The sequence below is a fragment of the Melanostigma gelatinosum genome, assembly GCF_949748355.1.
Source record: "Melanostigma gelatinosum genome assembly, chromosome: 9".
In the NCBI taxonomy this organism is placed as follows: Eukaryota; Metazoa; Chordata; class Actinopteri; order Perciformes; family Zoarcidae; genus Melanostigma; species Melanostigma gelatinosum.
Window position 1 is genome coordinate 17,432,665 of NC_136642.1, and position 16,344 is coordinate 17,449,008.

A 16,344-nucleotide genomic window follows, 5' to 3' on the forward strand; every position below is an offset into this window, starting at 1 on the left:
GGCACCCTGCTTCATGGCCTCTGCAGGTGGATATGGACTCGTTCTTACAGCTGGCGCACACCTCACTACCGAGCTGTCATTTGTTGCCTTGAACAGAGGGTCACAGCAGTTTCATCTCATCCTTACCTTTGATGTCTGAAAACTGTTCAGCATAGACCACCAATGTCCTAATGCTGCATAATTGAAGCAGGGAATTGGTCTAGTTTAAGAGGAATGGCGTCTCACTGTGTAGCTTTATATCCTTGTGGATTTGAGGTGTTTGTGAAATTAGACGCGGAGGCGTCCGGGTGAAATGAGTCCATTTTATTGTTTCAGAACACAGAAGGCTACAGCAACCAGCTCCTACTACCTCCCCCCCCCTTAGTAACAGTAGACCAATAAGAGCCCTCCTACACCCCCGTCCTTCCACAGCCACACCCATCCAGCTAGGTCAGCTACACCCCCTTTGGAACAGCAGAGACACATCAGTGTCCACCTTTAAAGCAAGAAAATAGCTTGATATTTGGACCATGATTTCCAATTCATGTTTGTTTTTTTATACAAAAGCTACACAATGTTACACTTCATCAGAATACAATTCAACTGATTAACTTTAGTGTTTAGACACCATTTAAAATGTGATCAGATTCTTTACTTGGATGGAGCATTACCACTAAAAAAAACAAACTCCACACTACCAGAGACTTAAAATACAAGGGACTGCAAAAACGAGATGAATATCATAATTCAGGATAATGAAAAAAACTATAATCAGTTTGTACATTATAGACTTAAGAAAAAAAAAGGGAAAACAACCAAATAAAGTAAAAAGAAAACAAAGTACATAAAAATCATTTTTCAAAAATCAATAGTTGAGATCAAAATCTGTGTGTCATGTCAGGATTTGAAGTCAGCCCACCATCAGGCTGAGACCAGAACAGAACCGCACTTAAATCTAGTTTGTCCCAATGGAGTTCCCATAGACAGGAAACTCTGCTTGCTGTTGTTGAGTCTTCTTCAGGCACTTTCTGAAAACCCGCCTCCTCCATATGGGCGAATCACAATGCAGGTTCCTCCAGATCACATGATACAGCTGCAAAGGATGGATAGAGTGGAAAAATGGGAGGGGGGGGGGAGACAGGGCACAGACGTTGGTTAAGACCACACACGCATCAAACAGCGTAACATCAAACACACATCACACAGCTTTGCAGTTAGGAACCGTTTAAACATGCAGCAGCCACAGTGAGTACAGCCACTCTCCTCTCCCTCAGACTTATATTTTTACATCTTGCTCCAAAAACGCCTCTCAATCATTTCGGCTGATACAAGGCTACCGTGAAGATGATCTTACCTAGCAGAAAGTGTAGTGTAATGTTGGTCTTCGTATTTACAAGTCGGTATCAAACCAGGCCAGTTGGTTGGAGTCGCCGGGTGGCAGGCCCTCTATCAGTTCCTGGGCGTGGCCCAGGTCAGGCAGCCCATCCACAGGGGGGTAGTCCTGGACAGGGTGGTGGACCCCACCCAGATCGTGGTCCATCATGGGCTCCATACCCATCGAGTCCCCTCCGTAACCCCCTGAATGGAAGGAACGGTAGCTTGGGTCTGGGGGAGGAAGGAGTGGATGGGGGAGAGGCAGGGGAAGCAGAGCGCTTGTTAGAAGCAAGTTAACAAACCAAGCTTTTCACACAGTAGTACGAGGATTCAAGCGAAACACTGCACAGCAACACGGCACACCTCCATCCTCCAGCAGACTACCGGTGAACTCAAAGTACAGCACTTCAGCTTAACTCATGGCTCAGTTCACGGTGTTTGGTTTGGTTCCTCCAACAGAAAGTGGTCTGCGGTGGCCAGCGTGCTCCTCCAATACATCTAACGACATCAAGTCTTTGCTTTCATTTGACTGGACCAGAACCAAGTAATGCAGTTAGTGCTGGAGGAATGGAGAGCAGTGCAAATTAAAATAAACAGCCAAACCTGGGCTCCTAGCCTATTGATCAATACACAGGCCAAGGTCCTGGGACACTCATAAAACTGTGACGGCCAACTGTGCCAAGAACTAATAGCACCAGTTTTGCATTTCTTAGAGCCACCTGTGCTATTCTGAGTGACAACAGGAATAAATCAATCTCCAGCCTGAACTTGAAAGCATCATTGCCCTTCACCAATGCGTCATGTTGCCTGTTTAACAGCCAAACATGCCATATGCAATAATTAGGATGGGCAGATGGAGCACGATCATATGACTAACAACATTTTGTTGTGTTTTCAACTTGAGGGAGGCAGAGGAGGACCAATAGAACAGGAGGGACAGCCCAATCCTGTGTTTGTCATGAGTCTGCCAGCCAGGTGAAGAGGTGCCTTACCTTCCTGTCTGTAGCCCAGAGGTTCTCCCTGTGCTCCAATATCCAAACCTAGGTCTCCGGTCTGCAGAGCAATACACACACACACACACAGAAAAACATTTTGAAGTCAATTTCTGTGCACAAGCATCCGTTTAGTGTACAAATCTACAGCCAAGCAATTTGAAAACAACAGTTTTTGATCGTTTCGTACCTCGTTCCAGGCCATTGGTTCAGTCCTGAAGAGCGAACTGGTGAGTTCTACAGAGAGGCGTTTCTTGTAGTCTTGGGGTTTGTCCTCGGACATACGGAACAGAACTGCTGCAGCATAGGTAGCTGAGGGAAGATGGAGGGTTTAGCCAAAAAGCAACTTACTGCAAATACAGCAATGCTACAGTAGAGAGACAATAAAACTGAATTTCTCAGCTGGACTGGCATAGCCTGAACATCTGCATCGTTTAAGATTATCCCTCGTGTATATTAGCGTGATTTTTGGTGAACGTACCAACTCCTTCGTTGCGGCTGTGCAATAGCTCAGTGAGCGGTGCGGTGGCTCCCTCGGCCTCGATGGCCTCAGCGGCCTCTTTATCCTGAGCCAGCTCACACAGGACGCCTGCTGCTACACGCTGGATGTTCTCAATGGGAGAATACAGCAGCTGCACAAACAAACACAGGAAAAGATATATTCTCAGCCTTCACAGTACTCACAAATGATGTGAAAGGAGACAACAAGCAGAGATTGTTGGAGTGCAAGGACACGCACAACAGGTGGTACAATTCATTCAACTTTTCTACGCCTCCTGGAACCACAATGGCAGTTTTTGTAAACTACCTCAATCTGACACAATTATTTATGATTTATGATAATATGAATATTTATGATCCCCATTTCAAGTATTACTTTTTTTTTTTTTTTTTTTACCTGTACAAAGAGTGGAATGGTGTTGAGTCCTCTGATGACTATTCTGTTGTGGACGTCTCTGGCCAGGATGTGAAGTGCTCCTGTGCAGCCCTCCACAATCTCCTCCATACGAACTCCCTCCTAATGACACAAACACTTCATTAGTCAAGTTAAAAGGGCAGGGAGCCCTTTAAGACTCATGATGAGCAGGCAATGGTGGCAATCACAAAGAACGAAATCATCAGTTCTAGGTTCACATTTTCTTTGGGAACCGTTTGTGAGACATTGATTTCTGCATGTCCCATACTGCCATTAATTATGCCGTGCAAGTGTTTTGTTGTGGAGGCCTGCCTGTGTGTGTGTGTGTGTGTGTGTGTGTGTGTGTGTGTGTGTGTGTGTGTGTGTGTGTGAGCTCTCACCACAAACTGCTGCTGCGTGCCTCCCATGCTGGTGCGTCTCTGTGCGTCTTGGTGTGCTCTGACCAGCAGCTGAACCAGTCGGGGGATGGCTCCCTGCTCCCTCAGAGGAGCGTGGTTAGCAGGGCACAGAGCCAGGTTACGGATCAGACCCACTGTAGCCTGCAGCCAAACAAACATTTAAATGTCACCTGTAGGTAGCCATGAGTCACATCTGACAAAGAACCACAGCATTTACAACATTTTAAAAAAGGCATTCTTTATCAACATGTCATTTCATAAATCCTTCCTTCTGGATTGGGTTTGTAAATTGGGACTACCGTTATCTTGTCAAATGCTTTTGTACAAATACACTACAAGATGCTGTTTTGCAGCTTCTATATTTGACTGGGCCTAAAACGATCATGAGTTGCAGATCTTTTACAGGTTTCAGTAACTTCCAGCCGATCCTGCAGCAGTAAACACCACTACAGGAAAAGAAGCATAAAGGACCGACAGTGTGATGAGCTGCTTATGTGGCTGCCTCTGCTGGAGTGTCTGTGCGAGTACCTTAATAAGTGGCCAGTGTGATGGCGGATGCAGTAGTTTGACGACCACGGGCAGGCCGTAGTGCAGTCTGACTGCGTTCTGTGCCATCTCAGCGTCCTGGTGTCGAGATGTGAGGTGACGCAGGGCACAAATAGCTGGTTCTGTGATGTCTTCTCTGTCTCCGGCCCGAAGCACTGTGCGAACTAATGCCTCAATACCTCCAACCTACAAACAAACAGGTGGTCAAACGGGTTAACTGAGACATCAGAGACGCACGGTTACTTGGTGGATAATATCAAGTTTTAACTATCTTGAATTATAAATAAGGAAAGGACACAAACTCGGGTCTAAATATTTAGCATACAGTATTTGAGAACAGCAGGTACATGTGTGTACTCACCTGGCAGACCATCATCTTGTTCTTGTAGTTGTTACAGGTCAGGTTAGACAGGATGCCAGCAGCACAGGTCACCACATTAATGTCGTCACTGCCGAGCAGCTGGACCAGAGTTCCTAGGAGACCCTCCATCCCCTCCTGGAGACAAAGACAATTGTGAAGTTAGCATGAAAGGACCGGTTGGTATGCAGTATGGAGAATAAGTGGTACCGAGATGAAGTTCAACAACAGCAAGAAAATAGATGAGTTTATCCTCTTTCTGTTGACACAATCAGATTTCAATGAGGGGCAGTGCTCATCACCTGTTTGGTGGCAGCATCTGATAAGTTCCTGAGAGTCCAGAGACAGTTCTGGACCAGTCTCTGGCTGGGGTCTGTCAGGTGGAGTCCCAGAGCCTGCATGCCTCCTGCACAGGGGCACAACGATAAGAAAAGAAAGGGTTGATTATCTATGCATGTGAAAAGTTGTTCCTAAATGTTATTTGACTAAGCAGTTTGCACTGCTGTGATTGCCGTTGTAAACGCATTTTAAATAAGCTGAAAGAAAGAACCTCACTCATGAATACACCGTACATGCACAATGACATTGAAGCCCCAACATACCAGCTTCAACAATGGCCGGCTTGTTACTGGAGCAGACAGACAGAACTTTGAGAACACGGCTCGTCGTCCACAACAGCTTCTCGTAGGTGTAAGTCCTCATGATGTTGACCAACGCCTGGGGGCCACCGCTGGCCAAGATGATCAACTGCACAAGAAGAGACGGCACAAAAAGGTTAGTGGGGTTGATGTCAGAGTAACAGAGTAACTTTGCCTTATCGTATCAAGCAGAGACCAATTTATTAACACACACACGCACACACACACACACACACAGCGGTTACACCTCACCTTGCTTTCCTGGTTCCCATAGGCCAGTATCTGGAGACAGTCAGTGGTGATGGCCAAGAACTTGACGTTTGTCTTGTTGAGCAGAGCCACCATTTTCTGAAGACCCCCAGCTAAACGGACAGCCATCTTGGCTCCTTCCTGGTGCAGGAGGAGGTTGTGGAGAGTGGTAATGGCGTAGAACAGGACAGAGTCCACTGGTGAACTGCAGAACAAACAACACTCATTAGGTTACTGTCCCACTGGGAAATATCCACAACTAGAAATGTATTAGATTAGGTTCCTCAAAGGTCCTTCCTCTCTGCCTTTGATGAGTTAGCAGCCAGTTGCAAGCTTTCATGTTTCTCTTATCACAATTGATATCACATAAAAGAGGTTTTTTACCAACATTGAAACAAAGTTATGCTTATGTTGTCAACTCTGGATTGCAACAAATCTGGTTTTGGCCAAAACAGCACATTTTTTTACCAGGAACGGTGTAAACATCCCATCACAGGGTTTCCTGCCTTCCTGTACTGGTGAGCTACAGCACATCAAACACATGGAAACCCAAGAAAACCCGGGTATCCCTCCATCCTCCTCTCACATACCCAAGCATTTTAACGAGAGCCGGTATTCCTCCAGACTTGAAAATAGCCAGCAGGCCCTCTCTATGATGAGACAGGTTGTGGAGTGTTCCTGCGGTGCAGCGAGCCGTCTCCACATCGTTTGTGTTCTGCATGGTCCGGACAATGGCCGACACCATCTGAGGAGAGCGCATGATGGCGTGGCGAGAAGCTTCTTTCTTTGAAAGCTGGTGGACCATCACTGCTGCTTTGTTTACTACAACCTGGTAAGGACAGGCAGACATGTTAGGGAAAACAAAACAACCACAATTCAAAGCCAATACTCAGCCACGGTTTTCATGGGCAACTACCTGGTCCTCATCGTTGAGTAGTTTGGTGAGTTCTGGTATTGCTCTGGTCGCCAGCTCGGCATCATCTTGGTAGTTGATCAGATTGACCACAGCATGTTTGAGCATTTGCGAGGGCTCTGCCAGCCTCTGAACGTTGGTGGGGTTTGCTGCTTCGTACTGTGTGGAGGGGATCTGCATGCCCTCCTCAAGAGTCTCTGGGAACATCGCTGCACGCACCCGCTGTGCCCGAGTCATGGCATACTGACCATCTATGTCTAGTAGAGGAAGAAGAACGGTTGTTTTGTTACATTGAGATTCAAACTGCTATTCGGGCCATACGCGGCTTCCTCCAAAGACTAATAAACTGTAGGTATTATGACCCACCTTGTACTTGTTCCTGGGCAAAGTTCTGGTTGAAGCCCTGCTCCCACTCATACATGACCTGGTTGTCGACATCGTCCTCTTCAGGGTTGCCCTTCCCACTGAGAGAGGGAGCCGTTGTGGTGGCCCCTGAATGGATGCCTGAATCCAGGTAAGACTGTTGCTGCCAGTGACTGACAGCCGCCTTGCGGTCCGGCTCCATGGCCATGTCCAGCTCCATCAGATCAGCTGGAGAGAGACAAAGAATTAGAAATTGTGCATCAACATAATGAAAAACATTTGGAAAAAATCTGTCTAACCAACTTTGCAGCAGCCGAGTAAATAAACAAAGACAAGACATGCAATTTGGTTCCCCTACATGAAATCCGTGTTCAAATTTATTGTACGGATAATATAATGCAGAGAAACCAGATTGGTCGGCATTGCAATTTTTAAGAAACAGTGTAGTTTGAACCATCTAAACAATGGCTACAACAATGTAGTTTAGTAACAATCACAATTATTAATCCAGTTTTAGAATAATTTCAAACTAAGTTCAGTTTATAACCACTGTGACTGATGGATTTCTAACTTGCTGCTCTTGCTATTTCTCCAGTTTCATGCTTCAATGATGTGAGATTTACCAGTAAAGTCTCTTCAGGTGCTCAGAGTTTCAAATTGAAATCAATAACTAATTCACTTTGCTCTAATGAGAACATTAATCTGCACAGGGAGAAGAGGCCATTCTGAAATGCTGCAAGTTTAACACATTGTGTACTAGTCAATGCGCATTAGAGTGTGTGAGTGAGCGAGAGAGAGATGCAGACAAATGATCACGGTGGCGGTGAAAGAGTTTGATTGCGTGTCTGTAAACTATCAACTCACCCTGGGAAGCCATGTTCCTTTCTCAAACCGCGGCCGACACAGCTTCCTGATCTGAAAACAGGAGAAGAAAAAAAAGCAGTCAGTCAACTGCCTCAGTGGCATCTCTCCTTGCATCAGTCCTACCCTCTAACCTGCTCACCAACAGTCCTTTCATTCCAGTCAAATATGAGCCAATTAACAATAAATAAAGCTCACAGCAGAGGTGTCGGTAGAAAAAAAAACGCTGTTAAAAATGAATGGCAGAAATAGTCCATAAAAGTCAATTTCCAGTGCTTTCCATCCTTCTTTGGATTTGCTCCTTAGTTAAAGGGCAGACATGCAAACAGCAGCTGCTCCCACACAAAGCCACCATTAAGTGTAGCAGCTAGACACTATTTAGGTGGGAAAGGACAGGGGAAGTGAAGCATTGGGTGGGGAGAAATGGGGCAGGAGGGAGGAGGGCAAACGCATTCTTGTGCTGGCTTTGAAGCCGAAACCACACTCGGCAGGAAAGTAAACACCGGCAATGGCAGCAGAGAGAGGTAGAGCCAGGGGGAGGTGATTCATTCAGGAATAAACTAGGGAAATTGAAAAAGTAGTATTTCGAATTCATACTCAAAAGATATGTTATGACAGTAACTCACAAAATTAGGAAATAAGAAAAAGATGCAGAAGAAAAGCATGGCTACAATGAGACACAAACAGGGGCTGTAGAGTCATAGAATCAGAAATATATTTTGTACATGTTTATTTCAAGATTGAGCCGACAGGAAACCAGAGATCTACACCTTTTAACTTGTGGTGTTCCAGTTCGGACATCCTAGAGAAAGTAGCGGTGACTAAATACAAGACAGGCTTTCCTGCAGCAAAACAAGTTAAAACTCCAGACGTGCCAACACTGTATATTGGTTCTACATAATCTACAGTACGAAAACATACAAGACTACACATTCTTTAAAAAAGTACATTTTACAGCCTTCAATGACCCGACCTTCATTTAGCGCCATCCATTGAGAAAACTAGATGCTGAATACAATAAAATGCCGTGTATATATTTCTATAATTGCATACAAGACTGCTCTAACATCAGCATGATGTGTCCAACCCCGTGTCTGCAGGCTATGAACTAATATTACCAATGAAACCAACCAGAAACCCACTTCTTTTATGGGGAAAATTAATATTTGAAGGACTATTTTTAAATTTGTCCCCATAGAGAGTAAATGTGTTTGATTCAAATTCTGAGCAGCCACTTCTTGCCACAAGGCTCGATGCAACAGGTGTACGACTGGGTTACTGTCGCAAGGTCAGATGTAGTGACAGCAACAATTTTGATGTTGGTGTCTGAAAGAAATTTAAAAAAATAAATAAAAATCACATTTGATATTTCAAGTTTCTGTGTGATCACGCAACGATGCACCAAATTTTGATGGTAGGGAGATTTCAGATTTTGAAAGTTCTAATAGAATAAAAACACAATGCAATAAATAACCTCTCCCAGTGAAATAGCCCATTACTTTTGAAATAACTCTTACTGTGGAGGAAATACAGGGTTCTGCCAGAGGTACCATTAAGTCAGCCAAAAACTTATTGTTTCACATACTGACAGGAAATGCTACATCACAACCCTGAATATTGGATGTCCTGTTTCAGAGATATCAACAGGGTGTGTGATTGTGATGTAATCACCGTGATTACATCAAAGGAGACTCACCTCTCAGGTCTACCTGGTCTACCAGGTCTACCTTTTCGCACATCAAAATGCGTTGAGTGCTGTATTATTTTCTATTTAAACCTCAGTAAAACATTTTGGACCAGAGGCAAGCGGCACATGCAGAGTGCATTTTGCAGACAACAGCAAAGAGGGTGGTTGACTATGATTGACCCTGTTGTTTTAGAACACTCACTACTCAAATTTAAGAAACATCTGCCTATTTAAGGTATATAGTTTTTAAATGTTGGTAACTATTTATCGGAACGGTCCTTGCTGATCTTTAGTCGCTGATAACCATTTAAACATCCTGCAAGGATTCAAAACACCACACTCTCACTTTTGTCAAATGTGTAACTAGGGCTGGGCGATATGGCCTAAAAAAAAAATCTCCGATTTTTTTACAAAAAATCCGATTCACGATTTAAATCGATTTTTTTCCCCCAAAATTTTTTGCAGATGACAGAAGCTGTTGAAAACAATTTTTTCTTTTATTTTGTGATGATTTTCCCAAGTAGGTTGATAAAAATAAAGTGCAAACAAAACCTGAACATTGTAGAAAGGTGCCTGTAGTATACAAAAAGTATTTGGTCACTCTTTTGTTTGCCTGAATCATTTAAATATAAAATTAAATTAAACATAACATTAAATGGCATTAAATAGTAGCCTTCCATTGTAAACAACTGTGCAAATGTAACTTTTTACAGTAAGCTTTTCTAACTGAATACACTGATACAAACACAGCATGAAATAAAATGTATGTGACCCTTTAACATTCACATTTTCAAAAGTGCAACATCTGATCTAACATCAACATAACATATTTTGCACAGTAAATAAGTGCATGTAAACAAAATCAAGTGCATTCACAACATAACCAACAGTATTAAACAGTAGTGCATGTTTTTTCTAAATATTTTTTGCCAGGAAGACAAGCCTGTCTACTACCTCTGGCTTCAGGCATGCACGGTGGCATGTAACAATGCCCCCCCCACACACTGAAAAGCCTCTCAGAGGGGGCACTTGTAGCTGGCACAGAGAGGTATTTCTTTGCTAAAGTACTTAGCCTTGGAAAGTTAAGTTGGTGACGCTTCCACCAGTCAAGTGGATCGGTGTCTGGGTCAACCTGCTGGACCACAGGTCAGTTGTTGCGGAGTAGAATGACATCCCCTCCAGCTCCGCAGAGATCCTTTGGCGTGTACTATTGTACAGCCGAGGCAAGGCAACGTCAGAAAAATGTTTACGGCTTGGTAGCACGTACCTGGGGTCCAAAGCTTTGAGACGGTGAATAAACCCCGGCTTTTCCACGGTGTATATGGGCACCATATCTTTTGCGATATACATCGCGACTGCATCCGTGATGGCTTTCCACCGGGCACTCTCCTTCTCATGCGGAGTACAGTTGGTGAATGTCTCCAAAATGCTGGGTTGTTGTTGTGAGGTGGCGGCGGCGGCGGCCAGCAGTGAAGCTGCTGGCCGCCATTGTTTTAGTTTGTAAACAATGCGCGCGCACTCTACTACGGGAACCCAACGGGGGGGAGGGGTGGGGGCGATTTTCTCGATTTTCAATAAAACACATCGCCTTAAAGCACACATTCGAATTAATCGATTAAATCGATTTATCGCCCAGCCCTATGTGTAACAGTCTTTTCTTTCTTTTTAATATCCTGCCTGAAAACACTCTATACAAGTTATCCTAAGGAAGAATATCATTGAAGTAAACTATAAAGCACAAAAACTAGACTAAATGAAAGACATGCAATACAAAGCAGCCAGGCCTGCTGTGGTAAAAATCCAGTCTGCCATGAGTGCCAGTAAATGTGTGGGAGTTTGTAGAGTTAAATGGCTGCCAATATGCAAATACACTCATGGATAACTCTGCTTCAAAACACAATCTTGAGTCAGGCTCCAAGACTGCTGCTTCTAACCACAAACACAGCAACTCAAATTCACTGTTCACACACCATCCTCTCAAGCTTTGCAGGCCTGCCCTCACATAACCTAGCCCTGCCCTAATGGGTGCCATATGTCCCCAGATTTGTATGCAGTCCCGTACAGGGCTGCATACAAATCAAACATACAATCAAAGTGCACAGTGGAACCATTTCTCAGTCACACTGGTGGAAAATGTGGGTCTTTATCACCGGTGCAGCTTCCAAAGCCAGATGTAGGGTTTTTTTTTGATGGGCAAACCAGCAGAGCCTGGTCTGCAATTGGGACACACAAATAGCAGCCTCACCCTAAAGTCAAGCTCTTACTGTAATGAGTTTTTTTGCATTGACGGTCAGAGTTCCTTGATATCAGGCTAGCAGCCTGGCCACAAAAAAATCCAAACGCGAGGTTTCTTTGAAGCCAGATGTGAAATCCAATATGTAGAGCCGTGCCTGGTCCAGTTAAAAGCCATACAATTGAAACCAGACGACTAATGAGTGGCACACCAGTTACCAGAGTCGGATGGCTTAAGCAGTGTGTGGGATGAAATGAGGTATAGAAAGGCATACATGCAGCCTTGCTTGTATAGCTTCATCAAACACATTTTATCTTCTAGGCACACACAAATGTAAATGGTGATAAATATGCATGCTCACAGGCACACGAAGCCCTATGAAGTGTAATCACAGACCTTCTGTCCCAGGTCAACACTCAAATGACAGGCTTACTGCTCCAGCACAGAACCGGACGGCCAGGAATAGTGTACTTCAGTCCGGTTCACTGCCCTGAATACAGTCATGGAAACATGGGTGTTCATATAGAGAGCCAGTGTTCAGCAATGTGTGAATGACAAACATGAAGCGACACGACATAAAAAGGTTAAACGGTACAGCTATTTGTTGGGAGGTTTGGTTCATACGCTGCCTCACAGAGCAGAACAAGGGCACCCATTTAATCCATTAGGCTGGCTCTATTCAGAGCATAGGGAATACAACGCACAGCATTTGTGAACACAGCTGGAGGAAGCACAGCTAGGACCTCGATAGTAACACAAGGCAGAAAATAATAATCTATCAAATTAAGGATGGCCTATTTCAACCATGAAAAAATGTCCTGCAGTAGTGTAGATCCGTCTCATATGAGGTAGGAACCTTTGAACCATCAGGGTTTCCAGCATGTAGATCTTGCTACATTGCACAGAGGTTAACTCAATCAGGATTGGGCATAAAGCCAGATGACCGACAATTATCATGAGATACCTTCATTCCAAACCCCACAAACTAAATAAGATAATACAGGTCCACAATGACACCTACAGTCTAATGTGCACAAGTTTAACCAATTATCTTGACACATCAGAAGCTAGGAGGCAAGTGTGAAAGAAATCTGTAAGCCATGTGGGAAATCTTGCATTACTAAACATCTTCAATCAGATGAAAATAAAAATGAAAATATCTATATTGCAAATGCAGGAACACAAAATAATCCTCAATTACATTACTAAATAAACCAGTCAGGTTTGAAAATATATATGCATAGCTGGAATTCAAAGCAGCTTTGCATATCAAAATACTCCAATCATATTTTCTCTTAATGAAAAGAAACAGAAAGCCATTTTGTCAGCATATGTGAGCCACAATGCGAGTTCAGGTGAGCCTGGCGGTCTACATTGTGTAAAGAAACCAGTACCGTATTACCTTCTGGAAAAATAAATCAGTTTATGAATCACTCTCTAAAAATTGCATTTCCCTCTTTTGGCCTGCAGATATTCATAGCTCAATTTTACAGCCTCTTCCTAGCATGCTGTTGCATTTAAATAACATAAAACTAATTTGTTAGAGGGAACACGCTGTGCTTGGGTTAAAGAAAAAGTATGTATTTATTGAGAACAGGACATCAAAAGAGCTAAATCCATCTTAACTCCAACAAAGTCCCTTTCTTCTCAAGTGGAAAAAAAACCTGCCGAGTTCAATACACCCATATTAGTTAATGACCCCAGACCAGCTGTATTATCGGCACAAGCAGAGAGACGGGAGCTGCCACAGGCTTCAATGTTAGCCATGTAATGTGCAGGGTCAGCAGCACTCACTGACGGCTGCCAACAACACAATGAGCTCAATGCCTGCAGCCGCTGCAGTGCTTGGTCTGCGTTTCAACTGCAAACTGATGGAGAAACAGTAAATATCCAAATAATGGCTGTGTGATGTTTACCTTTCCCTTATTCTGCTCAATAAGTACCTATCTTAAAAGGGGGGGGGGGGGGTTGATTAAAAAAATCGTTTGAGTGTGATACTAAAACACCAAGAAATTTTTTTCAATTTCGGTGGTTTGATCAGAAATTAATTTCTGAAAAAAAAATCAAAAATAACACCACTGTTATCAAAAACAAAATCGTGGATTTAAAAATCTGGCTCAGACCTACAAATTGCATACAAATGACCACGTACAGACAACAGTGGTCATAAGAAATAGAAAAATTACACTATTAGGCAACACCGCTGCAAAGCTTCATGTAAAAGTCTATTGCAGGTGGATTACCTCAAACATACCACTACCGGTCTCGGATGTAGACTACACCCACGCTACAGTCCTAATGCACCTCAGACGGATATTATGCGGAGGAGATGATTGGTTTGCCACTTTTTGTTTCCATTGTGTAATAGGATAGGGGATTTCACTAAAAGACGCAAACAAAATATCTAACCCATTTACAAACAAACCAAAGAGACAATGCAGCGATGTCTGGGGCATGAAAACACCGGAGACTGTACTTGCATAAAAACGCGCCCCTGCTCTCGTGTCGTTATCATTTTTCTGAAAAAAATATTTTTAATTTCAGAGCTTCCGTGACAAGAAACAACAACCCTGGAGCCGCAGGATGAGACGTCAACATCCTCCACCCTCAGTTACATCTCTCAAACCCCATTAAATCATTCCCAATAATACAAAAGCATAATAAACTGCATGTTAAACTCTCACCACCACGTCGTTTTGTGCCACTAAAGTACATGCAAAACAGCTTTTACATCCGAAACAATCATATAGCTCGTTTTCAGTTATCGACAGGATGGCTTAGCGAGGTACAAAACTTATTCAAGTTGACCCGCCTGTCCCTCTCAGGCAGCCCAACAAAACATATCTGCGTGTAGAGAGATGAAGGGATAAAACGTGCAATAAAGCAGATCGACACTTACCAGCTATCCTAATAACAGTGTGTAGCCCCCTCTCCTCACAGCTGCCCCTGACTTCCCAATACCACTGACTCAGATTTCACACCCTGGCTCCTCCTCGTCCTCCTCTGGAGCTCAGAAGAATGTGTCGGTCTTTGTTTAAAAGGACGAGTGGAAAACCTAACCACTGACATTAGACGCAATACAAACGTCATTATAAACCATTTATATGAGTTTGGAGCGACTGTGTGGGCAACTTGCTCCATTTAACGGTCAAGTTTTTGATAATTTTCAGTTTCACGAACTTCCAACTTAACTTTCGGGGAATGGCTCGTGCCAACGTTACTTCACCAGCTTGTGGCTTAAACGTTCATTAGCTCACGTAGTTTTACAATGTAACTATACACAAGCAACGGTATAACTTTCCAAGCCTAACACGCCCGTATGTTCGCCTCACATTATCAGTTTAGCGTTAAACCAAATGTAAAACAACCGAGCAAAGGAGACGCACAAGTCAAACATGAGTCCGAGTAGTGGAATGTGGCCAGCAGCGCGAGGCTAATAGTAGTGAAGCTAACTAACCGTAGCCATCGTTAGCTGATGTTAACTATTCAAAACAAGCGGGAACACAACATCAGCGTCCCTCAAAGATCCAGAACAACGCGAATCAATTGGAAGGCAATTCAATCCATCGGACACCAGCTAGCGTTCATTGTAACCTACTAGCGGTTGGTCGAGGTTACACAGCACCGACCCGGAGCTACCATAAAGCCAGTGAGCATCGTCTGTGAAGTAGATCCCACTAGGCAGTGACCGGTATATCCGACATATCTGCCGTGAACGCAGTTGGCTCGCTAGCTGCAGCAGCATCCCAGCCGGCCCGCACACTATACACGTCTCCATTCCTGTTGGCATTCAGTTAGAGCCCGACGAGAAGAGATGGAGAAACTGAGTACAGCAGTTAGTTTGAATGTTGAAGCCTACCCTTGTCAACACAGCAAGTCCGTCGACTCGGGTCCTGGAGAGTAAAAACCTCTTAGAAGTGGCGGAGAAGGCGAGCGTCAGCGTGGAGCCCTCGTCCACTCCCTCCGCAGTCAGTCAGTCAATAGTGACTTGGCCGGAACAGCAGAAACTGGGAAATGTAAGATGGCGGAACATCTATATAGACGGAGAACACCTCCAGCGGTTACATATCCTGCCGTTCGCTACGAATAAAGTAGAGACTAAAACATGATTCATCTTTGATTTATGTCACTCTTACGCGTCACCGCGTTTAGTTACACACCTTAATAACTGGATCCCTTGGTTTTGAGTTTTAAATGATTTAATGAAAAAGGCAAGCCGAAATCAAAATATACAGCACGAGTATGAATACACAATTGAATGAAGTTCCGGCAGACTACAAAAAAGAAATCCGATTCCTCTCCCCAGTTAAACCTCTTGGACTGTGAAAAAGCGCATTATTTCCATCACCTATACATGGTGAAACAGTGAGAGTCACAAGGCCAACTGCATCACTCCTGTCACCACCAACTGCCCTCTGCAAACAAACAAACAAATAGTCCCACAGATTAAAAAAAGAAGAAGAAGAAATGAAATAGTCCACACAATCGGTAATAAGCAAAGTAATGAAAAGTCCCTTCTGGGAGACAAAATATGGGTCTAATTTGACATACCATACATTCAACTATTTACTCAAAAAGCTAGGTGATGCAAGTGTCACATTAAGTTAAATAAAACACAATAATGGACACTGAAAACAATACAAACTCAACAAGGAAATGTCTTTTTATTACACTGGCAGTCAATCAATAGGCACTGGATGTCTGTCAAACATTAGTGGTCTTTTTCTTCCCTAACCCCTATGCTGCTGGCCATTCACATTGTTATTGTAGCCTACATGTGTTAATTCAGCAAGCAGTTCATTGGCTATGAACCTCCTAAAGAAAACTGTGATTAGGC

At 43.7% G+C, this 16,344-nt stretch overlaps 1 protein-coding gene across 1 annotated transcript; it reads right to left on the reverse strand.

The window, feature by feature from the left end:
- Positions 1–288: 288 nt before the first annotated feature.
- Positions 289–15,501, reverse strand: ctnnb1 (catenin (cadherin-associated protein), beta 1). The gene is made up of 17 exons (XM_079275665.1): positions 15,367–15,501; positions 7,591–7,641; positions 6,730–6,954; positions 6,367–6,620; positions 6,041–6,279; positions 5,454–5,655; positions 5,166–5,310; positions 4,866–4,969; positions 4,567–4,701; positions 4,188–4,391; positions 3,642–3,800; positions 3,244–3,363; positions 2,827–2,977; positions 2,536–2,657; positions 2,346–2,406; positions 1,334–1,584; positions 289–1,072 (listed from the first exon to the last, which is right to left on the reverse strand). The coding sequence occupies exons 2-16, from the start codon at positions 7,601–7,603 to the stop codon at positions 1,370–1,372; spliced, it is 2,349 nt and encodes a 782-aa protein (XP_079131791.1). The 5' UTR covers positions 7,604–7,641; positions 15,367–15,501; the 3' UTR covers positions 289–1,072; positions 1,334–1,369.
- Between the last annotated feature and the right edge of the window lie 843 nt (positions 15,502–16,344).